Source organism: Pygoscelis adeliae, unplaced genomic scaffold (assembly GCF_000699105.1).
Source record: "Pygoscelis adeliae isolate BGI_AS28 unplaced genomic scaffold, ASM69910v1 Scaffold628, whole genome shotgun sequence".
NCBI classification, from domain to species: domain Eukaryota; kingdom Metazoa; phylum Chordata; class Aves; order Sphenisciformes; family Spheniscidae; genus Pygoscelis; species Pygoscelis adeliae.
The window spans coordinates 213255-230636 of NW_008825408.1; the positions used below are offsets into that span (position 1 = coordinate 213255).

Below are 17382 nucleotides of genomic sequence, written 5' to 3' on the forward strand. Positions count from 1 at the left end.
GCGAGCAGAAGTATTTCTGCAGGGAGAGGGACTCACTGGAAAGGAGCTTCTTCCTTTGTGAAGGCTATCATTAGTGTTGACTACTAAACTTAAGCTAATGTACCTGTGTGTGTTAATTGTACCCATTTTTCCCCTATACGAAGTAGTATAATTGTTTATAAGCGGAGCTGTTTTCCCAGTTCTTCTGATTTTCCTACTAAGTGCTTTTCCTCAGTTTCTCTTAACTTAAACTAATACTTAAAAAAAAAAAAAAGAAAAAAATCCAGCACCCTAAAGTACTGGTTAAGGATGCTGAGAAGAAGAGATAGTATTACAGCTTAAAGGTTTAAAAGTTTCCAGGAAAGAGCTCCTTTCCATAAAGAAATGTTTGGGGTTTTTTTCCCCAACATATAAATTTCATTTAGATGTTCATTTTGGCAGCAGCAAAGAACCTGAAATTTTGGGTGTTGGGGTGTTTTGTTTGTTTGTTTTAAATAAAAATGTCTTAATCTGCTTATTAGGAATGATTAAAGATAAATAAACTCCTATAATAGGAAGTGGGAAAGGAGGTTATGGAGATGATCGCAGGAATTCTTTAGTACATACTTGAGGTATGTAGGAGGTTATAACCAGCTACGAGGTGGAGAGACATCCATAGCAGAAATAGCCTTTTTTGTCGTTCTTTAACAACTAAATGGGCTTCACTGTCCCAGCAAGGCAACTTGAGAGCGCTGTGCCCTTAACTGCTTTTGTTTCTTAGCCTTTGAAGATGCTGACAGTGCTGTGGATGATCGAGATAGTGACTATCGCAGCGAGACGAGTAACAGCATTCCTCCTCCGTACCACACGACTGCGCAGCCCAATGCCTCTGTGCACCAGTTCACTGTACCATCACGCCTGCAGCAGCAAGGGGTCTTGCGGGAATCCTGCGCTGACTCCCTACAAAATTATGATCTGGATTATCGGGAGCACATAGCCATCAGGTGGGTGCTGTCTTCTGGGTAGCTCTTCTTTTCCCATTGATTTTCCACAGCAGACCCTGAAGGTGCCATGCTAGTAGAGGAGGGCAGCTCAAGGGCTCTGAAAGGCTTCTGATAGGAAGGTGTTACACGTTTTGTTAACACTGGGACTCAGCTGTGAACCAGGAAGAACCCATAAGGCTATGTGTTACACCAGATCCAGCAGTTTAGTGAATTACCTTTTAAAGATACGCTCAACTCTGAGGTCATTGATTCTTGGTTCTATTTTCACCTTATCTTTTGAAAGCCAGAGCACTGGGTAATTGGTTGTTCTGGTACTACTGTGTAAGTGTGCCTCCCAAGCCAGTGAAACACGGTTAGCAGAGTTATCCTGGAGTTTCTAGCAGAGTATCTAGGAGTTTCTTTCTTGGGGCAGATTTATTTTCGGTTTCAGATTAGCTCCTGTTCTTCTATTAGCTCTGCCAAAACAGTGTATTCAGGAAGAAAGCCTGTAACCAATTAGATTTTTTTTTCTGTTATTGTGTAGCACTGTTGAATAGTGTGTTTTCTCTTTTGGTTTCCTTTGAGCTGTGTGAAAGATAGTTTACTTGCTCTAAATTAGCTTTTTGACCATAAATCAGCAGTTTCACAACTGCTTTTATCTTTTTTACGTATTAAACATTACAGCATTAACTTACCAAGATCAATGGCTGTGAACTAGAACTGGTTGTGCTGGGAACTGTAGAAGCTTTACAAAACCGCTGTTCCAAATAAAGGATGAGTTAAGTGTAAGGGGAAAGCAGGAGAACTTGGACAGTGCTGGTCAGCTTGGTAAGAGTGAGTGTGTAGAACAGGCCATGCTGCTGCTTCTCCCTTCGGTGTGGAAGGAAGAGGCAGTTGCTTAAACTCTGTCACAGTTAGAGGTGCAGGGTTTTATATATATTATAACCGATTTGTTCTACCTCGTGCCCATTGGTAAGAATGTTCTTGTTTCCTGAAGCCTGAACCTGAGTTCAGTTGCCCTCACGGGTGTATGGCTGAGGCTAAATTTTACTCTTTTTGCCTTATGGTAAAAGCTGAAGTTTAAGGGTAACATTTAATGTTGTTACTGTTATTGAGATTTCAAGCAGCAGAGGCAAATGTGCCAACAAAATGCACTTACTGCAGCGTGACATGTTGTTCTTGGTGCTCTTTTCCTAGTCCATTAAACATCTTATATAAGCAAGTTATTCCCTTTCCCATGCTATTCTGTACTGCTGGTTTGCAGTGGTAAAATTGCTGAAGATCTTACTGAGAGTCTGTGAAGGTTAGCTGAAGCTTTTTCTTTATGGAAGAGCCAAGCTGAACAGTGGTATTGGGCCCCCAGCCTGGGGAAGCCACTGGTGGCTGGGTGTTCTTGCAGTTCTGTGACTTCTTGGGGGGTAATCTTTTATGGCTCACCTTGCTTGGAGGGGCGGCTGTGGACTTCCAACTGTATCTGACGGATAAATGTGTTTATAAGACCTTCCAAAGAAGCACTTCTGTTTTGAATTGCTAAAGAATACCGAGATGGAATGCGTATATCTTTCTCTGGTTTCCTGAAGGTATTGATATGAAAGGATCTGGGCTGATAAAGTTTGCTTAAAAGCTAAGAGCTCTGTAGTCTGCTCTGGTCTAAAATTACTTTCACTCCAGCAAGGCAAGTCCTAGATGGTGATTGATTCCCTCTGAGCATTCCTGTTCCCCTGTGCATTTTCCACATGCCCAGCAAGATTTTTTGCTACATATTTAATCTTAAAACTTAGAAAATGCAAATAAGTTTTCCAAAGAAGCTATGTGGGATTCTCTTTTTTACCAGAAAGGTATTTGTAAAGAGAGCTGTCTGGGTAGATCATAAATCTTTTCAAAACTCAGTTGTAGCTGAGTGTTGCAAAACCAAATTGTGTTTGACTTTTGCTCCTAGCAGCTCTAAGTGCCATGGACCAGGCAGCCACCTGATGAAATCAGTGTTCCTGGCAGACTGCAGTTGGTGATTGCTGAGGAAATGATAGCTTGTAGGAGATTGTCCTGGGCAGACCCAGAAGAACCAGACAAGGTTCTGCTAGAACCTGTCTTGAACTCGGCAAAAAGTTGTCTATGCCAAAATGCTCAATTGAAACTGGCTGGGTTTTTTTCCTAACAACATTGGGGTTTGGCTGGAAAAGTTCTGATCCTCTTTATCAGCTGTTACATATGATGGTGTTCTTTTGATAGAAGTGCATGTATTTTATTCCCCTCTCTACTAAGGATAACAAGTAGTATTCTTATTTGTCCTTGGAGTGTGTTTTGCTGCCAATAGCCAGTTTGACTTCGGAATAGCACACATCTTCCCCCTCGGATTTTTTTAAGCACTAACTTTTCTTTGCAGTGTTCATTTTGTGTAACCATGTGTCCTCCATGTCTCCCTGCTCTTGCTCTCTTTACTTCAAAGGCGATATGATAGCATAGATTCCACTGTGAGTGGCCGAACTGACCTAGAGTCCACATCTGAGTCTAGTCAAATGACAAGCTGCCAGTGCTTGCTAGAGAGCAGGCGCTCTCTAGATCTGTCTGATAGGTGGGTTAACCTCTTTGCAGCCTCTGTGCCTGTCTCTTTGCTGTTGCTGCTGTGAAGTGGTCTTGTGATACATTTCAGCTGATACTTGCTGTTTGCCTTGGCTGTATTTCAGAACTGTGGTAGTTTAATGCTGGGCTGATGTTGTCATCTTTTTCTCCACTCAGGTGTGGGGCTTCTTGTCATTGCTTTATTTCTAGTAAAAGGAATGCTTTGTAGAATAGCAGGGGAAACACTTATGGGGGGGAGGAGCTCAATTAGAAAGAAAAGTAATTTCTTTTATGCCTAAATTAGTCAATTGTTGGTTCAGCTTTTACAGCTAATGGCTCTTCAGGCATTCATGTAGCTCCCATTGCTTTCAGCTGAGATTTGGAAGGGCTTGATCCAGTAACTATGGTGGCCCTGGGAGTCTTTTAAATTTCATTAGCTTTTTAAAGAAAATTATTTCAATTACAGGCTCAAATTTGCAAGCAAGAAGTGTAGTAGGTGTTCTAAACTGTGCACAACAGGGCTCATTTAAAGTAATGAGTATCTTTCCAATTAGCGTAAGTTAGCTAATACTGGTGGAAATGAAGCACTAAACCAGCAGTAGTGAAAATGCAATGACCTATTTCCCTTTCAGGGTTATCCCATCAGTACCCTATATTGGGGTGCCCCAGGCAACTCTCAAGGTGAAGACTCTTGTATTAGCAGTATCCATACAATGCCCATGTGCCCTTTGCCCTTTCCCTTCTCTTGCCCTGCTCTTACGGGGTCAGGGCATGCGTGCTCTCATGCTCCTTAGTTCTCAACAATGAATGATGTGAGACAAAGCTGCAGTGCATCTTTCAGATGAGCCTTTTGATTTTTTTACATCCACTTTCTACCTGTTTATTTTTATGTAGGCTGGCAGGAACTCTTCTTGTGAGATTTAGATAAAGAGGTAGCTTTCTTGCTACTAGCCTTCGGATTGCTGAGCAATTGAGATAATCCTTCTGATCAAGGGCTAAGAATTAATCCCAAAATCCCAAGGGTCATTTACTTGGGTTTCTAAGAAGCTTCAGATTGTTTGATAGCAAAACACTAGCTGCTTTAATCCATTCTCCCACAATAGACAAGTATAGATTGCTAGATCTGTTTAGATGCATTATAAATGGGAAGTACAGATCCTGAAAAACATCTCAGGCTTACAGTGGGCTAATATCTACTGCCAATGTTTTGTTTTGCTTTCTGATCCAGTAACAGCTCTGAGGATCTTCATTTTGTGTTGGTAGGAGCCCCCTGAGGGCATTAGCTGCAGCGAGAGCCCTTCCAGCAAAGAGGAGTGGTGGAGTAGCTGGAACACCTTGTGTTGCTGGTGTGCACAGTTTGCATTTTGTCCCCTGTCCCCGCTTCCCTGGAGTCCAATGTCTCCTGAGTCCTTGCATGCAGTCCCTGCTCTGTAGCCACCCTCAGGAGAAACAAAGTGCCTGTGTGCTTTATGAATACTGCTAAAACAAAGTCTGCAGCCTAGAGCAACCAAAATGCGTGCATAGCGTAGTGGAATGGTGTGTGTGAGCACTGTATCTCAAAGTAGTCCTGTTACTGTAATAAGTGACTTTTTTCAGCATGCCTAAAAAAGTAACAGCAGAGTAGTGGTACAGCTAAGGCTGTGTGCCCTCACTTGACCACAAAAAGCTGTTCTCTGTCAAACAGGCATTTCTAAATTTTGTGCAACTGTAACCGGTGGAATATCATAACCCATGCTGCTTTTTTTGACTATTTGATTGAAAAGTAATGGTGGCAGATTGGCAGGTTTTCAGTTTTGTTATACCTGGATGTTTCTCATTTTAATTTTCCTTTATATAATGCATGTTTTTTCATTACTATTTTTTCTGTCCTTTCTAGAGCTTTTTTAAAAACTGTTATTTTCCCCTTACTATTTTTTTGCTGTCTCTCTTCCTTTCCCTCCCACCCCCTTTATTTCTCATCTTAGACAAAGATCTCTAGCTAGAAATGAAAAAGTCAGGATCATTCCATTTAACGCTGAAGATGGAGAAGAAGAACAGGAGAGTAACTATGAAGAGCTAGGAAAACTGCTAATAGAGGAATTCTTAGAAAAGAGTCATAAAAATAGAAGTTGGCAGGAAACAAACACGATAAAGATGCAAACTCTCTCAAAAAAAGAAAATTTCAATCACTGTGAAAGATCAAGGTGCTGCCAAAATGTGTGTGTGGAGACAGGGTCTGTAGATGTCCCTAGGTATCCTCAGGAATATGATACAATAGATAGGAGAAGGAAAAAGAAGCTGCGATACGATTTTAAAGACAGTGAACAAATAAGCCTGCAAAGTAACGAAGGTCTGCAGTTTCCTGTGGAGAAAATGGTTTATTTCAATGGTGTGGCAACTAGTTCTGAACCTAATGATGATTTCCCAGTATATGACAGAACTGGAAAACAAAGCAGTAGCTCTGAAAGTAAGGAACCGTTGCCTGTTTATCCCATCCTGCGTCCGTACAAAAATGGCTTAATGGTTAAAAGTGGCAAGCTGCCCAAAAAGCAGGGAGTGAACCATGAGGGCTCACTTCACCTCAGTAACAGCGAAGACATGAAACTCATAGGGATGGCAGATAACACTTTTGTGCCTGTGGATATCCTTGAGGAATTTGACAGCAGTGCTTCTGATGAGTTCCAGTACTCGCCTGTTTCAGATGATGAAATGGAGGAGCTGGCTATGCTTTCACAAATGTGGTGTGATTCTGACATCAGCCATTTGAGAGACTTCACTGTTAATTACCCTGCAAACTTGGGCTCCCAGTTAAAGGCTAGCTGTGATGATAACCACAAGACTAAAGGGAGCAAGCACGGTCATCCTATGCAAGACTTAACACTGTCTCCTGTTGAAGAACCCAGCGAGGAGTACATAGACACGATGGATGAACTTCAGTGTCTGGTAGAATCAGTTTCAGAATACTTGGCTGAAAAGGAGGAAGAAATCAGCAAATTTGGTACATTGCCAGAGACAAGAAAAAATGTTGAGAGCATGTCACTGAAGCAGGATAATGCTGATAATTCAGTAGAAGGCAGGAAGTCTGAACAGACCAAACATCCTGCTGCAGAGGAGAGTACCAAGGGCAAATCTGAATCTCTCCCAGACTTGTCAGGTGTGAAGAATACAGTGAATTCCCTGTTCAGCTCTTTCACTGAAAAGGTGGGGTCAAGTACAAGGCAGCTCACAGCCTCTGTTGAAAAGCTCGTTTCTTCCACTCCAGAGAAGACAGAAACCAGAAACTCATCAGAAAGTGGAATCTCAAATGTATTTTCTAGTAAGTCCAAAAGCGAGAGTTCATCTTCTGGAGTGACGGCAGATAATAAAGCTGATACCAAGTTCTCCATTCATGCTTTGCTACCATCCCAGGTGGGTGGTGATAAAATAGCCCAGAACATAAACACCAACCAGCCAGAAACCACTGAGATGGACAGTAAGGCTTCTGCACCGCATCATCTCCAGCAATCACAAGGAACTACCTCCAGCAGCCAGCAGAACCAACATTCAGTTATGAATTCTGTTCTAGGCATATTTAATCCTCTAAAAGTCTTCTCTGAGAAGGAAATGCCAAAACAAGAAGTCATAAAAGAGGAGCACACCAAGGAGGACAGCCATGCTGTGAAAACTGATGAGGCAAACAGAAGCGAGAGGCCATCTGGACAGCCGGCAGCCAGGACCAGCAGCATTATTCCAGAGATACAGCCGAGTGAGACCAGAAGCGAGGCAGAGGTGAATGCAGATAGCACTTCTGTGTCTTCAATCTTTGGCAGGCTCACAAACTCAGTCAGTTCCTTCAGTCTGAAAGCCAATTTTGACGGTCTCTTGGCTCCCAAGCAGCAGGAGGTGCCACAGAAGCAGTCAGATTTGCATCGTGCTATAGATCAGCCAGATGCCACTGTAAAAGAGGGTGCGCCCACTGCCAGGGAGCAGCCTCCTGCAAATTGCTTAGGGGATCAGCATGCTACAGGTCATGGGCTGGGAAACAAGCAAAACAGAGGTAGCGTGGAATTTAATTCACAGCCTCAAGATCAGGGTACAGCATCTGAAGGCTTTTTCAGTCCAATCAAAAAGTCTTTCAGTCAATTGTTGCTTCCTTCTGCCGAACAAGGGCAGAAAGAAAGTACATCCAGGCTTTTTAAAAGCCATAAGTCTGAGGAGGATATAAGACAAAATAGTTCATCAAGTCAAGAACACTCATTTCCTTTCACTCCGAAACTTCCTTTTTTCAGTGGGTTGGGTTTTTCAGAAAAGCAGGAACGTATGAAGGAGAAAGGAGGCTTTATTCCTTCATTATTTAAATTTTCTTCTGCAGAAAACCTAGCACCTTCACAGAATCAAAGAAGTCATCAGAGTTCTAGTGGCATTTATTTTCTTGAAGACAAAAACAGTAATTCAGGAAATGCCATTTCATTAAAATCTAACTCTGTTCCAAATTTATTGGACCATAAAGAGGAACTTGAACAAACAGAAAACATGAGTAAAGAAAACCTATCTAGTGCCCAAGTAAATAGAAAAAAACACCAGGAGACTTCCTCTGTTACCTTTAACGCTGCAGGAGAGCAGCAGAGAACTAAGAGTACTCAGGAAGAATCTAAAAATGTAGGAGAACTGACAAGAGGACTAAATGCACCAGACTTAAATGACAGCTCAGTTGAATCCATCTCTTCAGCCAGAGGGCCAGAAGCTGCAAGTGCAGATGATATGCGGAAGAAACACACACCAGGTTTTCTTTCTGGGTTTCTTCGCATTTCTTCCAATGAAAACACAGCCAATAATCAAGACTTGACTGTTAAAAGTGAGACTGATGGCGAGAAAAGCGCTTCTCCTGGATTATTTTCTGGTTTATTTAAATTTGCGTCAAGTGAAAACTTACCTGAATGTAAGCAAGAGAAGGTGAAAACAAACTCTCTAGGCTTCATGAAGCTTTTTGATAGGGGTGAGGATTCTAGCTCAGAGAGAAAACCCAGCAACTTGGGAACAGCTTCTGACACTCAAAGCAGCACTGTAGAAAAGCCGGAAGCTTCCAGCTTCTTAAAAAATCTCCTGCCCAAACCAAAGGAGAAACTGGACAACGTGAAAACAACAGAGTCTTCCAAAGCTACTGACCACCCGTCCAGTGTGAGAGTAAATAAAACAGCTGAGTCTCATGTTCCCCACTGCGGGCATCCTGTGTTCCCTGATGCTCTGAATGCTCAAGACAAGGTACAGGACTTATCTGGAAAGTCTGTAAATGGTGGGCATATCCCTTATCAGGATGTAGAATCTAGAGTTTTTCCAACTCTTTTAAACAAAGGATCAAATGAATTTCTCAATTTGACTAATAAAAGCTATAACCTTACGGAGCAGTACTCAGCTTATCAGAAAACAAGAAGCCATTCTAGCTTTGAATGGGAATACGAAGTGGGGGAACTGGCTGACACTCATGAAATAGCAGTACCAGTTTACTACGTGTTAAACCAGAACTCTGTTCTGCCCCCTCAGTTCTTGGATTGGCCTGAAAATGATATGGCAGTGAATCTCTGTAAAAAGGATGGAAATGCAAACGTGATGGATTGGCAGACTAATGCCAATTTTGATGGACAGAGTTTAGATTTAAGTGTGATGTCGTATGAGTCATTTGACCAGTTAATGTTTCAAGATGTTTGTTCAGAAGAAAATGATGCATGGACTGCTCATTCTCTCAATGAAAGTTACAGTAACTTTCCACCATTTGAAAGAGATGGCAGTTACTCATTAGAAGAGTTGCCCATGGATTTAAGCTACTCCTCTGGCTGTGATGGAACTATGTGGACTCTAATTGACCAAGAGACTTTAAGTATGGATGAGAGCTTTGTGTACTCATCGTATAGCCAGGAGTACCAGGAGTGGCTAATGATGCTTGAGCAGGGCATATGGTGGCCATCAGAAGATGGTGATTGTGGATACTACATGTACAGTGATAGCCAGTATGTGTATTCGCTGCTCACTGATCCCACTGGGCAGTATGTCTACGTGTGTGCTCCTGAAACGTATTCCTACCTGGACTGCTGGGATTATAATTTTCAGATGGATTCCATTCAAAGAGCTGTGCTCGAAGACAACACAATTGCTGTTTGTGGTTTTAAAGTTCCTCTTGGCAGTGAAGATGAGCTATTTTGGTTTGCTGAAGAAGAGTCTTTAGATGATTATACAACAAATAAACCTCTGGATTTGTCAGTAGCTTTGCAGAGGAGCAATCAGCTAATGAACATGAATTTGGAGACTTTTTCACAAATGTTTGAAGAGTCTATTTATTACCAGAGAGAGCAGCCATTAGACTTCTCAGGTTATAAACTTCAAAAACTCAAAGTAGATTTTAGACCTGAGAAGGAAACCCTGCATTATTCAGACGAATCTACACCAACCCTTGATCTCAGAATACATTCCAGAGTGGCTTTTGATAAATTGCTGAATAAGGAAGTCCACACCAAGGAAGTAGATAAGGCTGTCCCCGTGACAACTACCGAGAGTGGGTCATCAGGATTCTTTGGTTTCCATCTGTTTCAATCTACTCCTAAAGCTGAAGAAACTGTGGCATCTACTGAAAGAGTAACAGAAGCAAAAAAGACTGAGGAAGATAAGAAAACACCAATGAACAAAGTTAGCTCTTTATTTTCTGCTTTGGGTGGACTGATTGGAAAGTCTTCAGGTCCTGACCCCAAGACATCAGAAGATTCTGCCTTGAAGACAACAGACATACAGTTAAAATCATCTGAAAATAAAACTGATGTTTTATCACTTGCACCAAATAGAAAATTAGATGAGGCACGAGCAGAGCAACAGTTTCCTGTTACATCAGAACCGAGAAGAAATACTTCATCAGAACTTAATTTGGAGGCTGCTAGAAGTGAAAAGCTAGAATTAAATCGGAATGAAAACATCCATGTTAAAAAACCAGGATTAACAAAATCTCCTTCTCAACTGATCCAAATTGCTCCAGATGGCAGGCCCATACAAGAAGAGAGACCTGTTAAAGCAACACCAGCTTCCAGGCGTCTTGAAGGGCATTCAAGTGTTAATGAACCCAATCAGTCACAGTCCAATCAGAGCCACCCAGTCACTGAGCCTGAGGAGACATTATTTAAAAGCGCTCTGAAATTGTTCAGTCTTGGAGAAGATTCTCCTACAAGCTCAACTGCCAACAAACCCCAAACTTCTGGATTTTTTGATTTCTTTAAAACGCAAGTAAGCAAAGCACCTCAGCCGTCACCAGATTTGCAAAAAAGTCGAAGTGATAAACCAGAAACGGTGATACAGCCAGAACAGAAGGAAACCTCCAGCATCTCATCATTATTTGGATCCCTTGGAGATCTCTTCAAAGTGGAGGCTGTGTCTTCTCAACCGACCCCAAGTACTACGACTCTGCCAAAAACCAACAGAACTGCGGCTGAGTCAAGACAACAGACTGAGAAGCCTGGGCGTCTTCAGAGTGACAGTATGGCAAGTCTGTCCTCCACCCCTTATGAAGGGGTGAGAACAGAAGGCATGGATAGGCAGGTCTCTCCTAGCCCTGGGGTGCAAATGGAACAACGAAGCAGAAAAGCTGAGGAGGAGTCTCCTGAGAGTAAAAAAGTGCCTCCTGGAAATGCTTCACAGAAGCCGATGGGTGTAGGTCCCAAAATAAGCCAATTGAGTCAGTCAGCTGTGCAGCAGAGCAGCTTACCCACGGTTACACCAAAGCAACAAGGAGGAAATCGTTTAGGAGGCACAGTTAATCAGGCAAAACCAAAGCCAGATCCGACACCTAAAGAGTCGGGTTTCAGTTTGCCATTCAGCTTTTCTGCTATCACTGGTTCGAAATCACAGCCAGCCAGTAGGAGCATGTTCTCCTTCTTCACTGGATCAGATGAACCAAAGCCTTCAGCACCTGCTACTGCTCCTGCTAGTGGGAAGCAGCAAGAAACAGGGGGGCTGTTTCATCTGCCCTCCTTCTCCAGCAGTCCAACTGCTGAGAAGAGAATACCTCAAAGTACTACTAGCTTTAGCTTCTTCAGTTTGACATCCTTTTTGGATGAAAAGCCAGAAACTGCTCCAGGACAGGAGAATAATACAAAACCAGCTAAACCAGTGAACTCTAAGCCATATGTGAAGCAAAATATTTCCACTGACTCTGGTGTCAAAATTAGCAGTTCTGCCAGGCAACAAGATGCAGACAATAAAAAAGAAGTGGATGACATTATTGCAGCAGTGACTGGCAAACAAATGTCCAATAACCTCACAATTGCAGAAAATAAGTCAGAAATGCTGGCAGTGGAAAATGTAGAAAGTGTTGCTGAGGCAGCTGAAGAGAGAGACCTAGAGAAGCTTCCACAGACCGATGTCACTGCAGTAGCCAATTCAGCTGCTTCTGGTCCTTGCCTTCAGACTCCCAGCATGCAGGAGGGTTCTCAGGGCCAACAGACTATTTCCTTAGGGGGAGAAGGAGATGCTTTGGGTAGCACAGGGAAGATGGACAGTGTTGCATTTCCTGTTGATAAAGAAGAGCTTTATTCTTCAAAAGAACAAGCTTCTGAAAATAAAGATTATAGCATAGCCTTAGGTGATCAAATGGATTCCCAAAGTCTAAATGACTTAAATATTATGAGTGGCATAAAAAATGAAGCAGTCTCTGAAGAAGTATGTGTACAGCATGAGCTGCCAGAACATAAATTACCCAAACAAACTCTTGGTGACAGGTTGCAACAGGCACAAGAGCTACACTCTCCTAAAATGCCAGAGGCATCTAATTTGCAAAACAAACCTAAGGAATCTGAGAGTGATAAATCGGTACTGGATTCTTCAGTTGAAATGTTTTCAAGTTTCATGACAAAAATGAAACCGCCTAAAACATTATCTGGTTTCTTTTCCCAACCTCAAGCTACGGCACCTCCTACTGCACAGAAGAAAAGCTCTTCTTTCTTTGGTTTCTCATCCCTCCCAAGTGGCCCAGCACCAGCTTTCACAAATGATCTCTTTGGCATCTTCAAAGGTCCAAAAGAATCTCCAAAAGAGATGCCTCCAAAATCCACCCCTAAATCTCAAAGCAGTAACGTGAAAGATGTCATTGAGTCTGTTCCAGCAGAAGGTTCTAGGAAGACAGAAAATACAGCTGCAGTCAGAGAGTCTAAAAGAGACGTCATGAGCTCTCTGAAGGAGGATGTATTACCTGTTTCAGCAGAAGAGAACTCCACAAAAGTGTCTCCTATGAAAATAGACACTGAGGAAAATAGGAACTCGGAAACATGTAAAGAGGAACTTTTGAAGATCACTCCAGAAACAGCAGTCTCTAGTGAAAATCAAGCCCTCGAGGTTCTGCAGTTGGATCATGATGCACAACCCTCTGAGATGGTAGATGCTGAGCCATGCCAGTCTGATCTCAGTAATGCAATTGATACAGTGCAGGCTGAGGCCGCTGACCAGACTGATGTAAATACATGCCAACTAGATGTGGGGTCTTCACATCTAACAGAGGAACAAGCTGCTTCTATAGCAGCTTCTGATGGGTTTGAACTGGAAATGGAAGCCCCAACTAATGAGGCAGACATAAACCTTTCCCAACTGGATGAGAGTGCTACACTTGAATCAGAGCCTGCTGTTACAGGGGATCAGGCTAATGCTGGTATTGATCAGCAGGACATGATCAGTAGTAAAGGTAGAGAACCCACAGCTCCAGCTGATGAGCCCAGTGTTCATCTGCTCCAGCTGAATAAAGAGAAGACAAGTGAGGTAGAACAGCAAACTGCTGAACAGGAGAAACATTTAGCAATTGATGAGGTGCCTGCAGAAGGGGTTGCTTCTAAATGTGACTTGAAGAAACAGGGCAAACCCAATAACGTTCCTCCAGATGCAAACAGTAGTAAAACAGTCTTTGAAATACCAAACATGCCCAGTTTGCCAAAATTCAGCTTTATGTCATCTGCTGATAGTGGAAAGCCATTTGGGTCATTCTTCTCTCAGCAGCCACCTTCTGTTAATAAAGCAGGGGCAGATCAGGGCCTCATGTCCAGCTTTAAGAAACTTTCTTCGACTCTGTTTGAAGGAGGTAGTGAAGAAAAGGTGAGTAAGCCAGAGAGTGCCCAAGGAGCAGTATTTGGGAAAAAGCTAGATTTCTCCTTTCCCTGGCAAAAAGACAACAGGGAGACCTCTGCCAAAAGGGAACCACATGTACCACCAGAGGCTTTGTCAAAACCAGATGACAAGGTGTTAGGAACAGTCAGTTCAGATGAAAACTCAAAATCTGCAGTCTCAGATCAACTGACTGATGCAAATATAGAGGTAGACTTGTCTTCAAAGCAGCCTGACACCGTAGACAATGAACTTTCTGAAGAACCATCTGGTGCAAGCGCTGTTGATGGTACATCCAACAAAGAGCTGGGAGAGAAGTTTGATAAAGAGTCAGAAGATCAGCAGAACGTGATTTCAGATGAACTGCAGAAAGAAGATCAGGCAGAAGAGCATGCACCAGATAAGCCTGAACTGACGGAAACTGAGCTTGCTTCTGCTCCTAATGGAGCAATGCTTCATCCTAGCACACAGGCTGCAGATCTGAATAGCATGGAGCAACTGAATGAGAAAAGGCTAGTTACAAATGAGGCATAATAAATGGTTTCAAGTTTTTGACCATTTATAATGCAATACTGCAGCAGTAGATATTGGCCTTGGTGTCTGTTTGTAGCTCAGTCCCATCCCCTATTTGTTGTCAAGTATTTGTAGTATTACTGATAGCTGTCACAGAGGATGTGGCAAACTGCAGTCAGTAGTTATGTACAAGCCCTTTGACCATTTACTCATTACTTACCATTACTTTTTCCACTCTTTTTTTCTGTAAGTGTAATTGGATTTCCCATGTTCTTATACTGTGTCCCACTGAATGAGATGCTTTTAGTGCTAATTTCATTAGCCTTTCAGAAGCTATATTCTTTGTGTGTTAATTCTGCTGCATACAATTACTTTGCTTTCTTGTTTAGTGATAATTATGCTGTATTTGCTAAGAAAAAAGTAACAGTAGGTAGAATTGGAAGGAACAAGCATTTTGTTTTCAAAATGCAAGGTAAACGCTTTTAATTTTAGAGATAAATTTAACTTACTGTTGATGTATTATAGAACTCATTAGGTCCATTTCACATTATTGAAGATTTTAAAACATTTTCAGAGATATCAGTGACGGTATTCTAATACTTGCTCTTCCTAAAATCTGTGCAAAGGTTATTTCATGCACTTAGGAAAGCCACTAAAGGAAGGTATCAGTATTTCATGAGACTATTCAGTCCTGTGCATGTGTTAAGTTACAGTTGCCCTCAAAAATCAAAACAGAGATTCGCTAAACTTATATCTCTGTGTGATGTAGGTGAAACTTGTGCCTCTGATTGTACAGTTGCAACACTGCAGTCACGAAACTTCCTATCTGGCTTCAGATTCTCCTAAGTGTGCAAGTGAGAGAAACATTAGTGCTGCTTAATTCTTAGCCGTAGTTTTCCTGACTGCATGAGAAATTTCCATCCACTTTATTTTGTGTGAGGATTCTGGGAATTCAGTCCTGGAAGTGGTGTCTTGAATCACAGAGATCACACACCTGTGGTGTTGGTTTTTTGTATGAATTAAATTCTTGAAAAAGCTCTGTTGGAGTGAGACATGTGGCTTCCCTTTGAACAATTGCTTTACTTTTGTAAAAGGTTTTAAGTTGATAGTCTTGACAACCTTAATCTTGACTGCAGTGTATTTTATCATAAACGCATAATATATATAAAAATAAAGTTAACTTTAAGTTAACTGTACTTCTTAGCAACAGCTTAAATGATCATGGTAAAGACCTTAGATGCAGTGAAACTACAGAAGACAGACACACTTCCACTCTGAATTGCTATGTTTCCATTCTTATTCCTGTCTGGTTATTAGAATATCTTCACTGGCAGTTTCTAGCTGATGTAAGGTGAAGAAGTAGTCAGTTGGTGCAATAAAGACCATTGGTATATATGGTCAATATACTGGTAGGCTGTGCATGAAGCGTTTCTACTGCCTACCAAAGTTTTGAGGTTCAGAAATTTAGGTGTAGTTCAGGGGGCATATATGACTTCATAACATGTCTTTTCAGTGATATTTAGTGTCCCATTCAGTTTGTTAGATGTGCAGATTGCTTTGCGTTTCTCCAAGCCACTGTTTTTTCTGATGGACTTTCTTATTCTCTCATAGTCCTGCTGGCAGTAGTAGATATGGCTCCTCTTGTAACGTCAGCCAGGGAAGCTCTCACCTAAGTGAGCTGGACCATTCCCATGAAAGTGCCCATGGCTCTGAGCAAGATGATGATCACCAGGAAAGAGAATCGAATCATTCCTACCACAGTTCGGGCAGCTACCAGAAGGAGGGTCAGGCATGGCTCAAGGAGCAAGAGGAGCCTCGTGGCAAAGAAGAGGAGGAGAAGGTCTGCGAGACAGAGGAGAAATGTGCAGACCATTCTGCAGCTAAGTTACCTCTGGAACTTGAGAAGCCCAAGGATGTTGATGCAGGAGCCCAAGTGAGGTAGGTGAAACTATTACTGAGTTCTTTTCAACTAATTCAAAGAGGATTCCTCTCTTTGCTATTTCCTGGGGCAAATTACGTATGTTGTTCTTGCAGCCTTCTCTAACAACTAACTTGATGTTGCTGATCTGTGAAAAATCGTTATGTGCAGGACCAGTTATTTATGAGACGTTGGCTAAGCTTAAACTATATTTTCTTTGTATGTAAAGAGGAACGCCTGCTAGTGCCTTGAAGCTCATTTGCTGTATTTTCTGTTTCTGATTTGATGAATGTAGTCTGGCCCAAAGATAGCTGCTTCCATGGCTCATGTGTGATCAAGCTTATGTGTGAGCAACCAAGAACTACATGTAGTCATGGTTAGAGCTGCACTAGTTCCTTTCTTGTCTAGTAGACTACCACAATTAGAGTTAGTGTTTATGTAGTTGTAGGTTGTAGAATTACAATATGAATAGACATGTTGCTCTCACTCACTGTGGCAGCTTTTCTTGTCCTTGCACTTGGGCTTTCCAAGCTGTCAGCAGTATTGAAAACAGTCTTAAAGTATTTCAGTGAAGTTTGGAGGAGTAATGCACTGGATTTTGTACAGGTTTTACAGGAATTTCAAATTTCACTACTTAACTTAGGAAGTGACTTTTTTCCTTGAGGTAATCAAGTCATTGCAGCCCCAAGTGTGGATATGGTTATACTTTCATAAGTATGAGGGATTGTTTTCATCTGCTTCAGTTAGATCTGTGGAGAGATGTCTGCCTGTCTCTACCCTTTGGAGGGTACAGCTGGTGTCACTGTGCTTATATGAGAGAATTAACCACAGCTGTTCATGTGTAGGCAACCCTTACACTAATGATGTAAAAAAGGAAAACAAGACTAGAAAAAGTGTTAAACTGTTTTTAAACTCTGACTCACTTTCCTCTTCTCCTTACAGAGCAGCAGGAGTCTTGTCCCAGAATGGCTGGCCTATATTTGTTCACAGGGAAGGTTATTCACATAGTCTATTTCAGGCTAATTTAGGCATCTAACTTGGATACTCCTGCATCACTGGCTCCCTTTCTCTCCAACCTCTGGCAATGTTTTCCTGTCTCCATGGAGTATGCATGGAACTGAGCTCTGAACATTGATCCTTAGAGTTGCACCTGAGCTAGATGTGTAGCATGGATGCATGTTGCTCTCAGCTATGGTTTGGGGTTTTTTTTCATACTGTCAGCAGTGTGGGGTTCTTTTGCAGACAGGGAGAGATATTTCAGTGATTTACACCTCAGCAAAATACAGAGGAAGGAATGCAACCAAAGGCCCAATGTATTATGAGGTTAGAGAGTGTAAAATGTGCTGTAGGACACTGAGATGGAGTGTTGCT

General features: G+C 42.0%; 1 protein-coding gene across 1 annotated transcript in view; it reads left to right on the forward strand.

Annotated features, from left to right (window-relative positions):
- UNC13B (unc-13 homolog B (C. elegans)) overlaps positions 1-17382 on the forward strand; it is a 238762-nt gene that overhangs the window by 84672 nt on the left and 136708 nt on the right. The window contains exons 9-10 of the mRNA XM_009330423.1: positions 740-962; positions 15705-16031. Coding sequence (XP_009328698.1) covers positions 740-962; positions 15705-16031 — 550 coding nt within the window. The remainder of the gene's footprint in view (positions 1-739; positions 963-15704; positions 16032-17382) is intronic.